The sequence below is a fragment of the Trachemys scripta genome, chromosome 2 (genome assembly GCF_013100865.1).
Source record: "Trachemys scripta elegans isolate TJP31775 chromosome 2, CAS_Tse_1.0, whole genome shotgun sequence".
In the NCBI taxonomy this organism is placed as follows: Eukaryota; Metazoa; Chordata; order Testudines; family Emydidae; genus Trachemys; species Trachemys scripta.
Genome location: NC_048299.1, coordinates 165,875,175 through 165,894,907, shown reverse-complemented (window position 1 = coordinate 165,894,907; position 19,733 = coordinate 165,875,175). Strand labels below are relative to the sequence as shown.

The following is a 19,733-nucleotide window of genomic DNA, read 5'->3' as shown; positions in this document are numbered from 1 at the left end:
GTGTCCAGAGATCTCAGTCAAGGAGCCAGGGCCTCATTGTGCTAGGCTCTGTATACATGCATGATAAAAAATAACCCCCCCCCCCCCCCCCCCCAAAGAAGTAATCCTGTCCTTATGAAGTCAAGTGAATTTGTGAATGTCTCCAGAGAACTTTGTGTCCAAAACTCAACCAGTTGCGTTGTTCTCATGTGTAAGTGTAACCAGGGCGGGCTCCAGGGTTTTGGCCGCCCCAAGCAGCCAAACAAATAAAAAAAAAAAGCCGCAATCCCGATCTGTGGTGGCAATTTGGGGGAGGTCCTTTGCTCAGAGCAGGAGTGATGGACCGTCCCCTGAATTGCCGCTGAACAGCTGGACGTGCTGCCCCTCTCTGAAGTGGCCGCCCCAAGCACCTGCTTGGTAAACTGGTGCCTGGAGCCGGACCTGAGTGTAACTTTTTGAACCCGTGACAGCCGTGGTAATAGCCTGCATCATACTTCATTGTCTCAGAGCACTATGTTGGGGAGAAAACTGTCTAACGAAAATGAAGGCTATCAGTGAGCATGCATTGATTCCATCTGATAGGTGCAGAATTGTGTATCCTATTCCATTCTTTTCAGCTCTCTGACCCTTTCCTAATTTTATTAAGTATTATTAGCATTGTTTACCGGGTCCAAAAAGTACCTATTTTCCTCTATAGACTCTATACCAATGATATTATCTTCTGTAACATACTTTACCTTGATGCAACTATTTTCACGTCATTTCATCAGAAGAGCCAGTTCTCAGCTGCAATCATGCCCCAATAATAAGAAAAAGGAAGAAAACTGGAGAAAGGAGCATGCTATATGATAGTATTCAAAAAGAAACTTTCCATAGGACTTGAGCTTATCTCCCTAACTGACATATTCACGATGCAGCTAAAAATCATTCGAAAGTACATACTCCTGTAATCACACCCCTTTCATTTAGTGCTCATTTGATCTTTTCAGATATATTATTCCTTTTAACATCGCAGATTCCTGATAACTATCTAGCGATCTCAGTACCCAGCCAATATGCAGCGTGATTTTCCACACAGGGTGAACACAGGGAACCTACTTACCGATCCTTAAATCAATGGGAGTTTTGCTATTGACTTCATTGGGAGCAGGATCGGGTCCCAGGAATTCTTCTTGCAGCCAACCTCATAATTCATAAGCAGTAATTAGCGTTGCTATTTACACCAATCAAAACTAAGAATATCCCAACTAATCAATCAAAAGCTCCATAGGAAATCATTTACAATCCTATGCATATAATATCCAAATAGTATAAAACTATTGCAACGTAATCAAGAGTCTGAGAAGAAATACTATTATTCTATGCACAGCCAAAAGCGAACGAAGAAAGAAAAAAAGAAAAAATATTATAATTTAAAGTTAAATTTATCTAATTTATTTTAACTACAATTTGTGTTGCTGTGAAAAGCAAGAAAATGCAGCCATTGCAGAGACTGAAGTATACTTGTCTCTGACATATGAACAGCTTTATCATTGTTCATTTAAATTACAGTATTAAATGAGTCATGTTCGCAAACGAGGAGATGTAAACCGCTTTCCAGGGTGTCTTGTTTTGTAGCTTCTTTGCCTTGCTTTCCTGATCGCGCTTGAAAACGCGGCGTCTCTTGCCACTTGCAGCATTCTATGCGAATAGCGATATGATGGTGCCTTTGTAAGGATTCCTCTTAATTTCCACCCAGCAACAAATATACTAACATCTTCCCTCCGACCCACCCCCAAATAGAGTATTGCAAGTCTGGGGAAATAACCTGGACCCCCGTCTTGCTGCCAGATAAAAAAGAAAAACAGTTCGATTCTCCTAAGCTTAGTATCTGATGTACTTATTTACCCATCTCTCAGTTAATGACTTTCCCTAGGTATGTTGGTAGATGACAACACTACTACTCTTGCCTTCATTTACATAGGATGTATTGACTGATTCAACAAGAATTAGCCACTCCATGGATCTAGTCCTTTGTTTTTGTTTTCTCTCAATCTGTAGAAGGCCATTCAAAAAGATCACACTCTCGTTTCTCTTTGTATTTAATCAAACCTGGATCAATCAATACCTGGTCCTTGCTTTGCAAGAGACTCCTCCCCAGGAGCTAACAAAAGCAAGAAGAGACTCAAAATTACATGCTCCCACGTATTTCCTCCAGGGAGGTCTGCCTTCGATTATTATTTGCACCGAGATTTTCCCTTTCGGTTTGGGCTCAAGCAGACCCTTCTCTCACACAGCTCCCGTTCATGCCAAGCACCATAACAACGTGACCTAAATAAATCGCTTAACAGATCTCACCCTTCCTTTCCCTGCAATCCAAACAATAAAACTCTACTCGAAGTTCTAATCAATGTGAACACATAGCTGAAGTGTGGTGTCTTCTGTTTAAAATGGTCTTTCTTACATTGCCTTGGGACAAATATGATGCGAGAGCATTAGAAGCTGGATAGATGATGGATGCTTAAACTAACTTGCCTTAGGAATTCAGGTTCAGAAACTACTGTTAATTTTCCTAGTGCACTCAAATGCACTGACATATTGCTAACTCCTTGCCACCGTTGTATGTTATTGTTCAACATACACAATGTGTTTAGCATCATCAGATGAACTGTAATCGATTGTAAATTACCATGTAGTTTCTCACAGCTCTAACGCACATAGGTAAGAACTGACAATTCTGCCTGAGAAAGTCTGCGGGAGAATTTATTTGCGTAGTAAGAAACAGGGGTGAATGTTGTTATCAGCAAAGGTGACATAAAAGCTAAACAAATGGGTTCTTTGAAAAAGTCCTTTCCCCCAGTCCATGACATAATTCATCTGGGGAAAACTCCCTTTAAAATTGGCCAGATCCTCAAAGCTGTAAACTGTTTTAAGATGTGTGTACATTTCAGCCTAACGAAAAATAGTTAGAACAGTTTCAATAAAAGGCATGGGCTTGTCACACCAGTCAAATTATATCTTAAACCATTCCCCCGCCCTTCAAATGCAAAGGAAACTGGATTGTAGAGCTGGATTGATGAATTATTTCGTATGAACTGGGAGTCGCGGAAACAGCTTTCTCAAAACACTCGGTTAAAAAAACCCCACACAATATGTTTACCAGACCGAATGAGGAAATTAGGTAACCGAAAGTACAGTGCTTTTAACTCGGTTTAAAGACACGTATCTACGCACAAAGGAAGCAACGTGGGAAAGTGTATCATAAAGAAGAGTCCGATTTAAAGCCACAAAAGCAAGGAAACACCGTGTTCAGGAGAAAACGTGCTGACACTCCAACCCCTTCTCCACCTCACCCCATCCCACCCCAATAGTCAACAGACTACATTGAGGCTAGCGCGTTTTCAGACAGCCTCGGGCCAATAACCCTGAGTTTAGAAACTGGATGTTTGTATATCTAGAGATATCTGTCTTTACGTACTCATCAGAGTAAAAAATGTCGAGCAATTAGAAAAACACACACATGGCTAGAAGTCATCCCACAACAACCTGTGTTCCAGGCCCCAGCGGATCTTTCAAAGAAGCTTTGGGAGCGATTAAGGGAGATGATTCGGAGTCATTTTTGCCCTGACAAGTAGGTAACATTCCGTGCTCATGGGCTATCTTTCGCTGGTGGAAATGCAGATTTTCAGTGACCCAGTTTAAAAACACACCGTTCTGCCGTTGTAGTGCGAACACCAGAGACAAACTTTTGTTTGGATCTCAAGAAAAATAAATAGCAAATAATCACTTAAGTCACGGGGTTGGGAATAAACCTGTCAAAATACTTTCAGCACGTTTGGCATTCCTAAATCCTACCCCCTTTAAAAAAAAAATAATAGTAATGTAACAACCATCAACTAACATTGATTTCGCCTTGAAGCTTGGCTGCCAAGCTGAGCACAGAGAGAATGGTTAAGAGTGGCACGTGGCTTTAACAACAGAGACAGGCATGGCCCCCCCGCATAATATGATCCCAGTATGCGCAAGCGGAGCAAGCTATTTCCTCGCTTGTCAGTTTCACCGGCAGACGCGTGCTGCCCTGCAGCGCTGCTAATCTGTGCCCCGATCAGTCACTTGGGAGGTGTCGGCGCTCTCCGGAGAGCAACTGGCTTCCTGGGACACGTTCGCCCGGCAGGTGGTGAAAGTGCTGGGACTGCCTCCTGAGCCCTCATTCACAAGAGCCTAGCGCCACCCAGCGGAAAGGACAAACCAGGAGAAAGGGACGGGGGCGCGGGGCTCCTTCTGGGGAGCCGGGAGAAAGGACGGGGGCGTGGGCCCTTTGTGAGCGGCGATAGCAGAGTTAATGGAAGCGGCTGGGGGAGATTGGTGACAGCAGCAGCCACCCCAGGTATCAAACAACAGCTGGAGTCTGACCCACCCATAGGTGCTGGAACTAGGAATGCTGCCCCCCACCCCCTGCAGTGGTTTCCATCAGATACAGGGTTTACTGTTTGGTTCAATGGCTCTCAGCACCCCCGCTATACAAATCCCTTTGCGCCCCCCTACCCCCCCCCCCCCACACACACACACACATCTCCCTCCCTTCCAGAGCAGCAGTTCCTTCTGCCAAGGGCATGGTGTTCAAGGCTCCTTTTTCCTTCCTGGGGGTGGGAGGGAGAAAAAGATGGACGCGCCATGCCCCCAAACCCTAAGGAGCTTAAGAAAGGAGCGGGCGCTTTAACTGTACAGCCCATGTCAGTGAAAGTCAAAAAGAGGAGGCCAAGTAAATCCTCCGGCGATTCTGCCGGCTCTAGGTTTCCGAAAGGTCAGCGTAGCCTTTTGACCATGATCATGGATCTGTTCTTGTTTCAAGTAGGCTCCCTCCCCTCCCCCTCTGGCGAGGTGTGTGAGGATTGTATTTGGAAAAAGAGGAAACGTCTCCCTAAAACAGTGGTGGCTGATGAAGGGTTTAAACCCGTCAGAGACGTTTTGTGCCAGCCCGGCGCTGAAAGCCAGCTGATCAACCCAGCCTCAGGGATGGGGATGCAGGGGGAGAGGTGAGCTTCGGGGAGCCCTTCCAGCGCAGGCGCTCAGAGAAGGCCACCCGGAGTAGGGGAGCGCACAGGGGCTCTGGGACAGTTTGTGCAGTGGGTGGCTGAGAGCCATGAACCAGACTGTAAACCCGGTGTGATGGAAACACCGCAAGCCCGGGGGTGGGGCAGCACCCCCAGCACCCCTAGTTCAAGGAGCGCATCATTTCTTCTTCCCTTTGATTCACCCATTTCCTTGGGAGACGCTCCAGCGGCGGAGCTGCAGGTCACAACGCACGTTCTGCCGAATCACAGTCCATAAACATGATGTAAAATGGCTTTTATTGCTTCCTGCCCTAGTCGCCGCCAGGGTCTCCCTGAATGTCCGAGGAGGTGGACAGGGGAGCGCAAAACTCGCTCAAGAATTGGCAGCCTCACTCTTAGGTGCTCCTTGGATTATTACTTTTTTCCAAACTATGTTCGTAAATCATTTAATAATCCGGCACTCAGTCACTCGGCCCTACCTTTGAGTGGATCGTTATATTTTATAGGCTTTACTCAGAAATTAATGAAAACCTCTCACGAACTGGAGCATGAAACCTGCTCCTGATTAGCACGTTCCCCAGACGTCCAGTTGGGCTCTCGGCAAAGGATGGGAGACGCGTAATGTTCTTTTCCTATGAGCTCATTCAATATACGCGGCATGGGCAGAAACGAATCTTTGAATCCCCATCTGTCCAACGTAAACAGCGTAGGTCAGATTCATATTACACTGCGTGTTATGTCACATCAATCCACGGCACTTTTCTCCCTGCCCGTTAACATCGCAAGGCTAAGGCGAGCTGCTCTCTGCTTTCCACACCAACAAGGCAACCTTTAAAAAAAAAAAAAAAAAAAAAACAGATCGAGTCTTTTTCGCTCCACGGGATCCAACAACTTCTCCTTTCACAGTCCAAATTATAGACCACAGCCTTGATCTTGCATCAGTGAAGATAATGGAAGTTTTGCCTGGACGTCACTGCAGCAGGATCATGCCCTGTGTCTTTAATATTTAGCTACAAACCCCACTCCCCACTGCAATGTGAAACCCAGACTCGCATGTGTTTCTTTACAGAATTTACCCACTCCGGGCCAAACACCACCCTACTCTGTCAGCAGTTCCACAAGTCACTGGAGTAAGGTTCCAATTAATATAAATAAGAGTATCAGAATCGAGCAGCCTTCAGTGATCACCGCAACGCAGAAGAATTCTACAGCTCTAAAGGGGGTGGGGGAAGAATATTTTTAAAACAACTAGACTGGAATCAGATCTGACACTTTCCCTCACTCACATAGTAGAGGAAGATAGTGAAGGTCGAAGCCTCGTATGAAAATCATTGACAATGTATAAAAGCTATTTGAGCAGCAATCTCATTTGATTGGAATGTAAACCTGGGAGAGTTAAAAGCAAAACCAAAAAGGTATTGCGTGTTTAGATCTCCGGGCAAATCTTGCTGGCCTTATTCATTGCTGTCAATGGCGTGTGGAGAGCAGGATTCGGATTTTTGTTTTAAGTAGAATTACTAGGAAGCCAAAATAAGTTCCAGGATAAGGCTGGTGTTCAAATGTGCACTAGAAATTGAGATTGCCCTTTACTACCAATAAAGGTATTTCTCCCGTTCTGACGGATCTCGCTTCGCATCCTTCGCTGGAAGATTCTGCCAAAGCAGAGTTGTCACTTATCATCAGCGTGATATATTGGAATCACAACAGATCCCTGCATCCCTGCCTAAAAGGCTCACCCCTTTCTAAGACAAGTGTGCTGCTACTCCACTCTCCTAGCCTGAGCTGTGATGGAAAACCAGACCAGACATAGAATTTGTATTTTCTCTGCTTTTTAAAAAATACATTATTAATTATTATTATTATTGTACTCAGCGCCTGTCACGTTTTATTTACCCCGACAAAGGATGCCCGGAGACAAAAGATTTTTTTTTACGTCAGAGCTGTTATATATTTTTGGAAGGGTCGTGTTTCCTTTAAAGAGGTGACCTATATCCTGACCGCAGTAGGGGGGTTATTTTGATGCTCCGGGAAGTTCATATAGAATTGTGCAGATCACTGACTTGGGGGGTGGGGGAGAAATCCTATACATTGTACTCTGGCGGAGGAAAAGCAAGATCTACCTAAAACAATAGGCAAAGAGCTATGTTCTAAATTACTGTAGGATGGCACTTGTGAAGTAGACAAAGGATAGTACAGAGTGAGTGTTTTATACAGATTCCTGTCAGTAGGTGTGTGTAATATGTATGGAGTTCCTATGATAAATGCCTGGAGGTCAGACGACATATTCTTTATATACACACATTACGTTAGTATGAGCTATTGAAACTACAGTGGCGAATTCTGAGTCAGTAGGTACTGCTGAGTCTCTGCCCACGTGCAGTGCGATCTCTACACTACAATAATGAAGTGAAGGCGTCTGTAGGATTTCACTGTTTAGCTCGCCAGCTCACAATTATAGGACAGTGGAGAAAGGCGCCTTTGCAACACAGCAGTTTGGACCAGCAGAACAATTAACCCTAGCTGCCTCGCATACCTAAGCCGGCCTGCTGTACAGAAGGCTGCCCCGCAAAAGTCTGTGTCAATCTTTCTGCTGCGAGCCTGTAGCCTGCCTGAGAGTCTGAAGGTGGTGTCCGGCAGCAGTCTCACATCTGGGAGAGCTAAAGGGGTCATCAGCCCACTCTCTCCCCAATCCATTTCTGTTACTGCTTCACAAATTATCTACCATCTAGAAAGCACGCATTGCTGCATTCCAAGAGGAGACTTTCCAGGGACTTTAGCCGTGGCTTTCCCTGGAGCTCTCCTCTCTCAAACCGTGAAGAGGAAGAGAGGGTATTTTAGACTCACCCAGTTCAAACAATGCATGGTATAGGCAGACTCGGGAACAGAGGCAAAAATTCTTAGGTTATAGAGTGGCTTTCCGGAAAGCTGAAAAATCCATCTCAGCGTGCTGAATAGACCAGTGCCTGGGAAACAGAAAAGCTCCAAGAGAAAATAGCAAAAGGCTGCGAGATCCGAGCAGCTAACTTTCACACTTTCCATGTCACTGATGTTAGCTGGCCCTGTAGAACATTCCTGCACATTAGTTTCCCACTTGAAGAATTCCAAGCACACAGATCCTGCACTTCCTCCTCAGGCAAAAATCCCACTGAAATCCAGGGTAAATCGAAATCAATGGGAGTTTTGCTTGAGTGAGGCATAATAATGGAGACCCTGATACATTGTTTTCGGGCGTCTCTTTTCTCTTACTCCCCATTCTCCCTCTCCTCAACTGATTTCATTTTAAGAATACTTTGCTATTGTATATAGTTTTTGTGTCTCTCCGCTTTTGTACATAACCAACGAACTCCATTTCTCTCCTCTTAGTGTCTCCTACCCCAGGGTATTCCATAAAATTCCCACTAATGAGAGAGGTGTAAAACTTCTCAGACCAAGGAAACTTTCCTGCAGCAGCGAATAACGTAAAAGGGCTCGTCCTCGATATCCAAAAAGAATGGGAAAACATTCCGTCCTAAAATGTAAAATGTATTTACTACCGCCTGCTGCTTATTTAGCACACTTTGGAAAACGGTAGAAATCCTTTCATTTAAAACATCTTATTCTTACTGCAATGTAGGATTCTCAGCTGGGTTCATAACAAACTATTCAAGGTACACTGCCTTTAAAAGTTACTTGCCTAAAGTGCTGCTGACTTTTTTTTACTGCAAGTAAGGTAGGCCTTTATGTTTTGTAGAGCATTTCCTTTTCTATCCTTTAGACACAGGCTGATCCGAAGAGAGCACTGATTGCTTTATGGACACACAGTCCCTATGGGAAAAGCAGTTAGATGGTTAATCTGTTACAAAGATTTTCAAATGTCAAAGTTTCCCCCCGTAGCCAAAAGAGGCATCAAATCATTGAAGGAGGACATAGGGAGTATGCAGTTCTGAGGAAGATGGCTATAAAAAGCGTCCTGTCTGTGACATATGCGTTTGCAAAACGGAAAATCCATCCAAATAAACATTGGGATTGCAGGCCTGGTGCCAAAGGTCCAATAGAAGCCAAGAGGTCTGAGGGCTTAGGACAAAGAAAGGGCAGCAGAGTCTGGGATTGGTACTAAATCCTTCTCCCCATTCCAGCCCTTCCCCTCCTTCCTTGCTTAGTCAATTCGCTTTGAAGGGACTTGTCTCCTCGGATTTTTCTTTAGGTTTTGCTGAGAGAGTCTATTGGATGATCGCTTTGGTTGATCAGCATTTTCAACTCGCGCAAAACGCAGTCATATCCCTAATGCTGAAATGTATCTATCTATCTCAGCGTCAGCATGTCTAGATCTATGTAGATCTCGATAAATTCAGACACCCTGAAACTGACAGTGGAGAGAAAATCCTCCAGGACTTAAGGAAACGTACTTTTACAATACTGAAGGGATTTGTTTAAGTTTCAGTCTAGGATTTAATTGAAAAAATGCTTCTCATATGCCGGACCTCAGAACAGGGAGAGAGGGAGGGGGAGAGAGCCTGCAGTTAAGAAGGGAGGTTTCTGAGATAGCAGTAAACATTTATCTTTCATATTTGTCTCCCATTTTCTTAACTGGTTTAAGCTATTTCATTTATCCCAAGAAGCAGAGGGGCACGGACATGAAACTGAAACCACAGTAATGAAGAGATTGCCTAGAATAAAAACGATGATTATAGAACACCATCTAACTAACCATATCTGCCAAAAGTGTAATGTCCGTATACTATGGTAAAAGCAGAGCATTTGTGCTCCAAAGCTGGGTTCAGCACAAAAATCGATACACCAACCAAAATAAACATCTTCACCAACCAGCAAATGTACTTTTGTTTAATCATGGGAACCTCAAGCCGATACCAACAGCAAAAACTCGTGGAAACATTCAGTACCTTGTCTCCGACGCAGGATTCGTGTGGCTAAAAATAAAGAAGACAGTAAAACTCAGACGCAGAGACCACCACTGGTGCTGCTAGTGCTCGACGATCATTTGAATTCATTGTAAATAGCACGCCTGGCTTCTTAATGATTTGTTTAAAGTAATCGTCTGCTAGGCAGAGTAAATTCCTGTCAGGTATAAGGAATCTGACGCAATTCGTTGCCCCTTTCCCCCTATAAAGTGGAGATTAATGCAGAATACTGATGGTAAATATGAGGTGCTTCTCTGCCCAATTAGGGCTATTTTGGTTTACTTGTGAAAGTTCTTTCTGATTTGCTTTGTAATAAAGAGATGATGCAATTGCATTTTCTTACATCGCGAGTAGAGATTTCTCCTGAAAGTTACTTTGAGCGAATTCTCCCCCTCCCCCACATAATATTGTATACTGAAATGTATCAGGTTGGAGTTATTTCACATAAAGTTATCCCCTTTACATTTAATAGAGAGAACCTATAGGAGTGTGTTGAAATATGGGCTTGAAGATTTTACAGTTCTCTGATAGTGGACTGATCTGGACATTTAAACTGATGTCTCAGAGCTTAGGAGAAAAAGAATTGCTCTCGCTGATCAGGCTCAGGGAAAGATTTTAAATGCAAAAAAATATATTTTTTTATTCTCTGAGGAGGTAATTCCAACAAGCTCAGAAATCGCGCCTCCAAATACAGTATGGGAACAATTTATACCAATGTCTTACGAAAGGTAAACAATATTGGCAAAGCGATTGTGGGGGGCGGGGTCCTATTAAAATGTGTGGTAAATAGTGTGGAGCTTTGTAGTGTTTTCTTAGCTGATTCTCAGGTACAATCAAACCATTTTCGGACACATTCCCATGTATGTAGCAGTGGTGAGCTGGAGGAAGCTGTCGACGCCTGTTCAGTTAATTTAGGTTTTCTTTGTCTAATTACTGTGGAGCTTAGGGAAAAGGAGCCGGGCTCAGGGCAGTAAACTGACACTTGGGCTCTGTGTGTGGTATCCAGGCAGAGTTTGATGGAAAAAGCCTGCTTCCACTCAACTGCAGGTCACTGTCTGAGACCAGCCCCAACCCCAACCCCCTCCCTGCGTATACCCACCAGCAAGCACTGCAAGGAGCTGCACTGGAGACAGACAGACACACAGTGCTTCAGGCACATTGATATGGCGTCCTGCTCGGCCCCAAACCTTTCCTTTCTCTTTGCTCCAGCATCCCTTTCTCCCCCACTTCCATCCACCCCCTCCCCACGGCTTTAGAGATCTTCCACACATACACACACACACAGCTTTTGTCTCTTTCTCCCCCCCCCTCCCCTTAATTCCTGGATCAGACCCTATTTCCAAGCACGTGTAACCCTATAACGGAACCGGAGGTTTCATTGGAAATGATTTCACCAGGGGCACATCATTTTTTTGGCAATGTCTAGCGAGCTGGTTCTCGATATAAAATCCTGGCAGGCTGTCAGCGGCAATATTGCTGTCTCGGGTTCCACGCAGATACCCAGTGACTGACACACACACACACACACACACACCGGAATTATTCTGCTCCTTGCTCAACATTCGTTTTGTTGCGTGGTGCGGAAAGTGAACCTGGGGCTGGTGCCGGGGCAAAGTCCACGCACAGGTACGTTCAGATGCTCCCCCACCCCCTGCGGTCTCCAGGCTCTCCCCTGAGCTGCTGCTCTGTGGGAAACTCCCTCCATCCCAAGGGGGGGCATTCCTTCAAGCGACAAGAGAGCATGCAATTGCCATGCCAGGAAAGAGAGAGCTCGGCACGTTACCTTTGGAGTCTGGCACACTGGCGTGTGGCTGTGGGGATTGAAATGTCTAAGTGAGGTTGATGAATGGTGTAATTGCGTGTGTTAGGGAGGGCAGCTAGAGCGATCTGGTGCTGCAGCGCCTCCTGCCCAGATGACGAGAGGACAGGGGCCAGCTGGAAAGGGGGTGGTCTCTCTCTCTCTCTCTCTTTCTCTCTGTCGGTCTCGCTGCTGCTGGGCTGCGTTCTCGGAGGGATTCAGGGGGGTCTGAAGAACAAGAGCAAGATTTAAGGAACTGATAGGTGGCCGGGTTTTGTTTGGCTGCTCAGCCGCGACGCCAAACTCGAGGGGCTCTCGTGCTTTCTCCTCTCGAAGGATCAGGCAGCGAGGGATGGCCGCCAGGTGCGGGGGGGCCACGCTGGAATGTCAGAAGCCCTGAGCTGAGCCCTCCCCAAGGCAGTGCAGTGAGGGGGCAGGGGGCGAGCCGGAGTGCAGCCTAATCCGTCCTGCCAAGTGCCTCGCTCGCCGCGGCGGAAAGGAGGGGAGCCATTGCGCAAGGGGCCTGGCGGGCGCTGCTGGGGGAGTGATGCACAGGGCGCTGCCTGCAGTCCGCAGCCGCCGCCTCCAGCAGCAGCACTAGGAGGTGCCCCGGGAGTAGCAGCTCGCCCCCTCCCCACAAGCCCATCAGGGCACCCACCCGCCCTCCGCCACCCCGCTCCAGTCTCACCCCACCCCTCCATTCCCTCCCTCCGCCAGATGACCACCGAGAGCAGCCAGCAGCAGCTGGAGCCCCCGGCCCCTCTCCGCTCCTGCAGCCCGGCTCCCGGAGCTCTCCAGTCCGCCTTGATGAGCCAGCCGCCCCCCTCCGCCCTGGAGACCTCCTCCTCCTCTTCCTCCTCCAGCAAGAACAAGAAGGCGAGCTCGGGGCTGCGGCGGCCCGAGAAGCCCCCTTACTCCTACATCGCCCTCATCGTGATGGCCATCCAGAGCTCGCCCACCAAGCGGCTGACCCTGAGCGAGATCTACCAGTTCCTGCAGAGTCGCTTCCCCTTCTTCCGCGGCTCCTACCAGGGCTGGAAGAACTCGGTGCGCCACAACCTCTCGCTCAACGAGTGCTTCATCAAGCTGCCCAAGGGGCTGGGCAGACCCGGCAAAGGCCACTACTGGACCATCGACCCGGCCAGCGAGTTCATGTTCGAGGAAGGCTCCTTCCGCCGCCGGCCCCGGGGCTTCCGAAGAAAGTGCCAGGCGCTCAAGCCCATGTACCGCATGATGAACAGCATCGGCTTCAGCGCCTCCATCCTGCCTCAGGGCTTTGACTTCCAGGCGCCCTCTGCCTCCCTAGCGTGCCACGCCAACGGCTACAACCTAGACATGATGACTAACTCCATGGCCGGGGGCTACGAGGCGCTGAGCGGGGGGCATCACGCCCCTCACATGTCCCCCAACCCGGGCTCTACCTACATGGCCAGCTGCCCTGTGACTTCCAATGGGGACTACGGTCCCGACAGCAGCAGCAGCCCCGTGCCATCTTCACCCGCCCTGGCTAGTGCAATTGAATGCCATTCCCCCTACACGAGCCCGTCAGCTCACTGGACAGCATCAGGGGCATCTCCGTATATAAAGCAGCAGGCCCTTCCACCCAGTAACCCAGCCTCAGCGGGCATCCACTCCAGCATGTCCAGCTACTCTTTGGAGCAAAGCTATCTGCACCAAAACGCCAGGGAGGACCTGTCAGGTAATACCCCTTCAACTTTCATTCCTTAACGGCTGGGGCTGGTCTCTTGCTAGGATTAGAGGAGGCTCTCCAATTGCTGCCTTAGTTTGGCCAATCTGGCGGTTGACTCTGGTTTACTGAAGCTGTCAGATAAGAGCCCAGGAACAAGGGCGAGGCTGGGGCTGCTTTGTGTTTTCTCTGAAAACAGAGCTTGACAAGAGAAAACAAAACCCGGTCCGAGAAGGACAAATAGAGCTATTGTTCGTGAACATATTTGCTCTGTTTCTGGCTAAGTATGGGGAGAACAAAAATTGCCATCCACTACTGTCTTGCTATGGGTTTGGATCTTAATCTGAACATTCCCGTTAGTGTTGTTATTACTAGTTTAGAGGTTAAAACCCAGATCTTTATCTTAATGGTATTGTCAGTTTCAACCCGTCTTGTACGTTTGTTTGATTTCTTAGCCAGAAATACTAGGAAAACCATAAAGAATTACAAATCCGTCATTAAATACAAAAAACCCAGAGAGCTTTATAGCAGGAGTGATTTAAAAAGGTGTTTAATCTTTCTCTTCAGATCGTATAAATCTTACCTCCAAAGTCTTGCAGGCTGCGGCGGGGGGAAAACCCCCGCTAATCTTTAAAAATGCAGAAGAGATTAAAGCAGATCCAATTTATTTCTACCACCAGAGGGGAAAATGTGTCTGGATTTCTCCCCTCCTTGCCTGCTCTAGTGATTATAGAAAATGTATTCTTAGAAAAACTGCAAAGGGGACATTAGTGGAGAAAACAAGGCACAAAAATGGGTAAAAGATGTTAAGTTCTTAGGGGGGAATTTTCCAAATAGCCCTTTTAAATGTGGGTCTTGGAGGTTAACCAAACAAAGACAGTCTGGGCTGGACCACACCGAAGAGGATTTTAGCCTGACTTAACCCATATGAGAGCAGGGTCTTGTTCAATTTTATGGGAATTTCAACAAGTAACAAATACAGACGACCCTCTTCATTGGGTCCCCCCCCCTTCTTGAAGGGCTGTCAATCATTCCTCAGTTCATCTCAGAGAATTGCACTGTAGCTTTAGATCTAAAAAAGCCCAGCCTTCACTTTGGAAAGCAATGTTTAACCTTTGTTGGCTGCTTCGCTCGCAGAGAAGCAACTTCTTAACAATGCAAACGGTTCTGGATGTTCTTTAGGAAAGGAAGGTTTAAAGTTTGCATTGGCTAAATTTATCTCAGCAGTGAAGCTGACCAAACAAAACCGCACAGTGTTAAAACCTTGAAAATAAACTCAGAGGCTGATTTGTAAAGCACCAGCAGCTACAGGAATTCAGTACTTTACAGCAGCTCCTGGGAAATGGACCTTGGTCCAGAAAACAGTAAGCGAACCCTACCTCCACAAAAGTTTCCATCTGCCCAGGCGGAATCTGCACTTTCGAAATGCCAGATTATAGCCTCGTTTAATTGTAAATCCCGTTCTACAGATTAGATTAATTCTTCACCTTGGTTTTATGATCAGAACAATAATCTTCCTTATCCGTTTTCAGGACACACGCGTTCGCAATTGCATATTCTCGCCAACCCCTCGAGAAACACTTTCATAATCTTCGGACAGCTTTTAGAAATGCTTTGAGGTTTACAAATAAAAAACTTCTCCCAAAAATATAGTAAGCAACTTCAGTGGGAATGGAATCAACAGGGTCTTAGAAGTGACGTTTCTTGTCAGAGTGCAACATTTTAATTTTGAAAGGGACATGGAGACAATCCAAGAACAGTTTTGTTTTGTTTTCAAACAAAGGATTTTGTACTACCGTGAAAACTCAAATATTTCCAAGAATGTGATTATTTAAATCCAGTTTCATCCTTTTAAAACGTAAAAGAAGTACAGATCCCATAGCTAGCTCGCTACTATAAATATAGATCTAGCTTATCTATCTACGATCATTTGTGCCAAAGGGACAAAGTAATATTTATTTCAGATGTGCTAGACCAGAGGGCAAATCGTGCAATCAGTTTTTTAACGGAATTTCCAATTGATTTCAATAAATGTGTTTTGTTTAAAAACTAATGCCATGATTTGGGCCCAGGCCTTTAGTGAAAGCAGCTCAGATCATCGTACCGTAGGTAACTAAAAAGGTTTTGTTTGTGAATATATACACTTATGTATATGCTGCATTATATGGTAAAAAATAGTTACTGGGTTTGTAAGAATTCTTAACAGTAAATGAATAAGAGCAATTATTTCTCATTAATCTACAACGCACAAGCAATAACAAGTGCACACAGTGTTTCTGTAGCTGCTTTTTTATTAGTTTAATGCGACGCAGATTTGGTTCCAAAATGTGTTTTTATCGGTCAATAAACCTATATCAAATCACTAGCCATGTAAGTTAGTGATGGTGTAGAGTTTAAGCCTTGGACTTGCATCTGACCCAAGAATAAGAAAAGAAAAGATTGGAAACAGAGACTTGTTCTCCTGGAGGCTTGAGGGAGACATTTTTTCGCACACTATTAAACCATGCTCACTGATTGAATCAGGGTTGTAATAAAGTGCACTGGTTTATTGTGAGCATACCAGCAGGGTTATTAGAAAGACCAAGGAAATCCAGCGAAATAATCACCTTTACACAGTGAGCACTGTGGGGTGAGGGAAGGGACAATGACGGCAGCTCAGGCAGAGATAGGCATGCTGCCATGAGTACAGTACGTGCCTCACTCTACGGGGGCTGCCTCGCCTGCGGGCACAGAAGCTGCAGACGCATTTGCCTTGGAATCTATACAGTTTTATCCACGTTACAAATTTAGACGCTGATGTTCGGTGCTGTCTGAGATTTGCTCCCCGTCTCTGCGGGACTCTGTGCTAAGCTACTGAAGAACCTCGAATAAGCTTCTTTTCCAATAAGATTTGAAAAGGCCCAATAGGCCAGAGGAAAAATCTGAACCCACTGAACATTCCATTTGTGCCCGGGTCCGGGTGGGCTGGGGGGGGGGGGGGGGAAACACACCTGGCTTAGATCCTGCAGTCCTTTCTCAAGCAAAGCTCCCACTGGGAGAAAAAAGTCTGAATAAGGACCTCAGGACCACAGTTGTATAGCATTGCTCCCAAAAGAGTACAGCTCATCAGGAACCGGGCACACTGGCGTGTGGCTGTGGGGTTTGAAATGTCTGAGAGAGGCTGATACGTGATGTATATACTGGTGATACGGTATGGGAGAGGTATTATACCTTTTTGTTTAAGTGTAGGGCATCAACCTCTGTGTCTTAAGTATATGAATACACATGTCCAAATATAGCGAGATACAGTACACACACACTCACTTTCTATACTTAACAAAATCACTTCTCATTGATCCTCTACCCACTGAAGTCAATAACAAACCTCCCATTAATTTTAATAGGGCAGGATCAGGATCATTATCTACACTGCATACAGAAAAAAAAGTGCAGGTGTGTTCGTATAGTTGCACACACACTACATCTCCACACACTCACACACACAGAGTACAGAGATGTGTGTGCAACTCCAGCGAACACACCTGCACATATCCACCCACCCACACACCATATACACATAGCATGTATATGAGGGTTTGCGTGTTGTGGGTATATATTATATAGATAAATGGATCATACATACAATCTATATCTCTACACAACACTCTGACAAGCATATTATTTGTATACACATACACTCACACAAATACTCACCAACTATTTAAGTATGTAGGTGTGCACAATAATTTTACTTTTTTTTTTTTTTTTTTTTTGAGAAATGGGACAAGACTACTATATCGTGTAAATTTCAATAGCCTTTAGACTGTCTTTTGGAAGTATCTTCAAGGAAATTAACATTTTGTGGAGGCCTTCTTAAATGGTCCAGAAGGCTACGTCATAACTGTGACATTTAATTTCCCCACATATCTGAATTTACATGCGCCATAAGTACGATGTATGTCAGACAGAACCACTCTTTCAGAGTCGAGCTAATTTCTGAGAAGCTCTTGTTATTTTCTTCTCTTGCAGTGGGATTGCCTCGCTACCAGCATCACTCTTCCCCAGTGTGTGACAGGAAAGATTTTGTTCTCAATTTTAATGGCATTTCTTCTTTTCACCCTTCTGCTAGTGGATCTTACTATCATCACCATCACCATCAAAGCGTCTGTCAAGATATCAAACCCTGTGTGATGTGAACTTAGCACTATCAAATAAAGACAGTCAGGTGGCTGTTTAACCGATTTGAGATATAGACGGACTCACGCAGATAAAATGTAATGTGCACTCCTGATAGCATTGAATAGTACACAAGTCACTTAGCAAAATTCCACAAGGCAGCACTGTTTACCATTTTGTCCCCTGCCACACCTTGAAGGACAGAAAAAGTTGATGTAATGCTCCAAAGCTTTTTTGAAAGGTTTTCTTTTGTATGTGTATGTGCTTGGGAGGGCGGGGGAAGGGTCTCTTTTATAGGAAGTCTATCCAAGTTAATAATAAAATGCATTTCTGTGATCTCCATTGTCCTAAAAATTAGGGTCTGCAAAAGTGGTCAGTTCAATCATTTAAACAAAAAAATAGAAACAAGTTTCCTTTGACTGGGAAAAATCTGCCTCAAACCAACACCAGCGAGAAATTCCATTTCTAAGTGGTTCGAGCGTTAAATAATGTTAAACTTTTTTTCAAAACACTTTCTACGGACGCCAGCACCAATCAATATTATTAAAAATATATTGTTTAGAAGTTACGTGTATAGAGTTTAAGAAAGTTCATTTTTTCCAGTATTGCAAAAATACAATGTTTTGTTTTTATTTTTACAAAGTTGTTTTCTACCACAGTATTTTTTAAAAAGAAATATTTTAAATACATCTTGTGTATACTCGCACACTTAACTGCTTTAAAAGGAGAATATATTTGCACTTATGTATACTTTTTACAGTTTGCCAAAAATATTTTGATGTACAAATTCTTTTTCAATAAAATGTGTATAAACGAATATGCACTGGACAGGCATTTAGTTTCACTCTAACCCTTCTTTTAATTGTCCCTTTAAACGCAAGCGTAGTAAGTATAATAAAAAAGAACAGGAGTACTTGTGGCACCTTAGAGACTAACAAATTTATTAGAGCATAAGCTTTCGTGGATTACAGCCCACTTCTTCGGATGCATAAGTATAATAAGGCACCCTAGACCCTGCAGGTACTATTGAAGGGAAGGTGAGAGTAATTGACCTGCAGAGGGATCTGTGTCCTGAGCTAGACTTAGGTTTGGAGTCTCTCTCTCTCTCTCGTTTTCTACTCTTTATTTTCCCCGGCTACTTATGGAGGGTTTGCAATACTATGGGGAAAGCGTTAACATAAAAACAAATAATCAAGATGTTAGAAATCCAAACGGTCTTTCAATTATATGTAACGGCTCAACTGCACTGAACAATGTTTAGATCATCCAATTGACCATGAAATTGATTTTTTTTCAGAATTGTTCCTGTTTTTGCTCTTTCCTTGTATTAATGCCTTGGGTAGGAGTTGGCCCAAATTCTGGTGTCCTTGTCCTTATCGAAACAATAAACTCAATAGGAGTTTGGGGTGCACTAGGAATGCAGGATCAAGCTATATGTAAATAGTGCCTTGTCACTTCTGATTGTGGGACAGGCTTTTTGTAACTCAGAAAAGCATCCTCCTGTTCGTTAACTAAAATCGTGGCTTCTTAATTACTCATTCAGATAGTCATGTCGTGGTTTTGATGTCAAGATACTGAAAACACATGTCTGAATGTCAGTGGGGCAGCGGCAAGGAACCCCAGGGATAGATCTAAGATTACATGGAGCTGAACATTTACTCAAGTTCAGCTCATAAAGTCAATTCATCCCTTAAATCCATTGGAGTTCACGAGCTATACACCTTTCTGTTTACGTAAAGCAGTGAAGTCACGTTTATAAGCTACAACCCTTTGATCACACCGTGGGACCCCTGTATGGAGCCTTAAAAGAGACTTCCACACAGGGTGGTCAGATGCACTAATGTCTCTTGAAGTCTCTTCTCCTTATTGTATTGGTTGGATTTCTTACGGGACCATCTCAAGCTTTTCAAGTTTTCATGTGCATCCCCCAATGGAAGCAAAATGAAACTGTACGTGCAAGGACTGTTGCCTCAGAAATTCACTCCCCCCCCCCCTCAGGATGCTATTCCATTCCATAAACCACGTGGCGAATTAAATATGAAGGATGTTGTTGTTCTGCTTCCTCGGTAGATTAGATAGAATCGAGCTGATGTATGTTTTCCCTCACATCACACTTTCTTACGTGAAAGAAACTGTGGCACAGTCTTGGCCAATTCAGTGCTAAAAGATCTGTTCTCCCTTAG

The 19,733-nt window shown here is 44.8% G+C and overlaps 1 protein-coding gene and 1 long non-coding RNA gene across 2 annotated transcripts; one reads left to right on the top strand and one right to left on the bottom strand.

Moving 5' to 3' along the window:
- Nucleotides 1-5,292: 5,292 nt before the first annotated feature.
- LOC117873152 lies at nt 5,293-12,050 on the bottom strand. Its single transcript, XR_004644645.1, has 3 exons — nt 11,694-12,050; nt 7,857-9,919; nt 5,293-5,841 (listed from the first exon to the last, which is right to left on the bottom strand). It is a non-coding gene; the product is annotated as an uncharacterized LOC117873152 (long non-coding RNA).
- On the top strand, nt 11,946-18,352 carry FOXF2 (forkhead box F2). Its single transcript, XM_034762223.1, has 2 exons — nt 11,946-13,407; nt 17,404-18,352. Exons 1-2 carry the CDS (start codon nt 12,426-12,428, stop codon nt 17,568-17,570), a joined length of 1,149 nt encoding a protein of 382 aa, XP_034618114.1. The 5' UTR covers nt 11,946-12,425; the 3' UTR covers nt 17,571-18,352.
- The last annotated feature ends 1,381 nt before the right edge of the window (nt 18,353-19,733 follow it).

Coding starts and splice junctions, on each gene's coding strand:
- FOXF2 (XM_034762223.1), top strand. CDS start 12,426: ATGACCACCGAGAGCAGCCAGCAGCAGCTGGAGCCCCCGGCCCCTCTC. Junction 13,408..17,403: donor CGCCAGGGAGGACCTGTCAG/GTAATACCCCTT, acceptor CTTCTCTTGCAG/TGGGATTGCCTCGCTACCAG.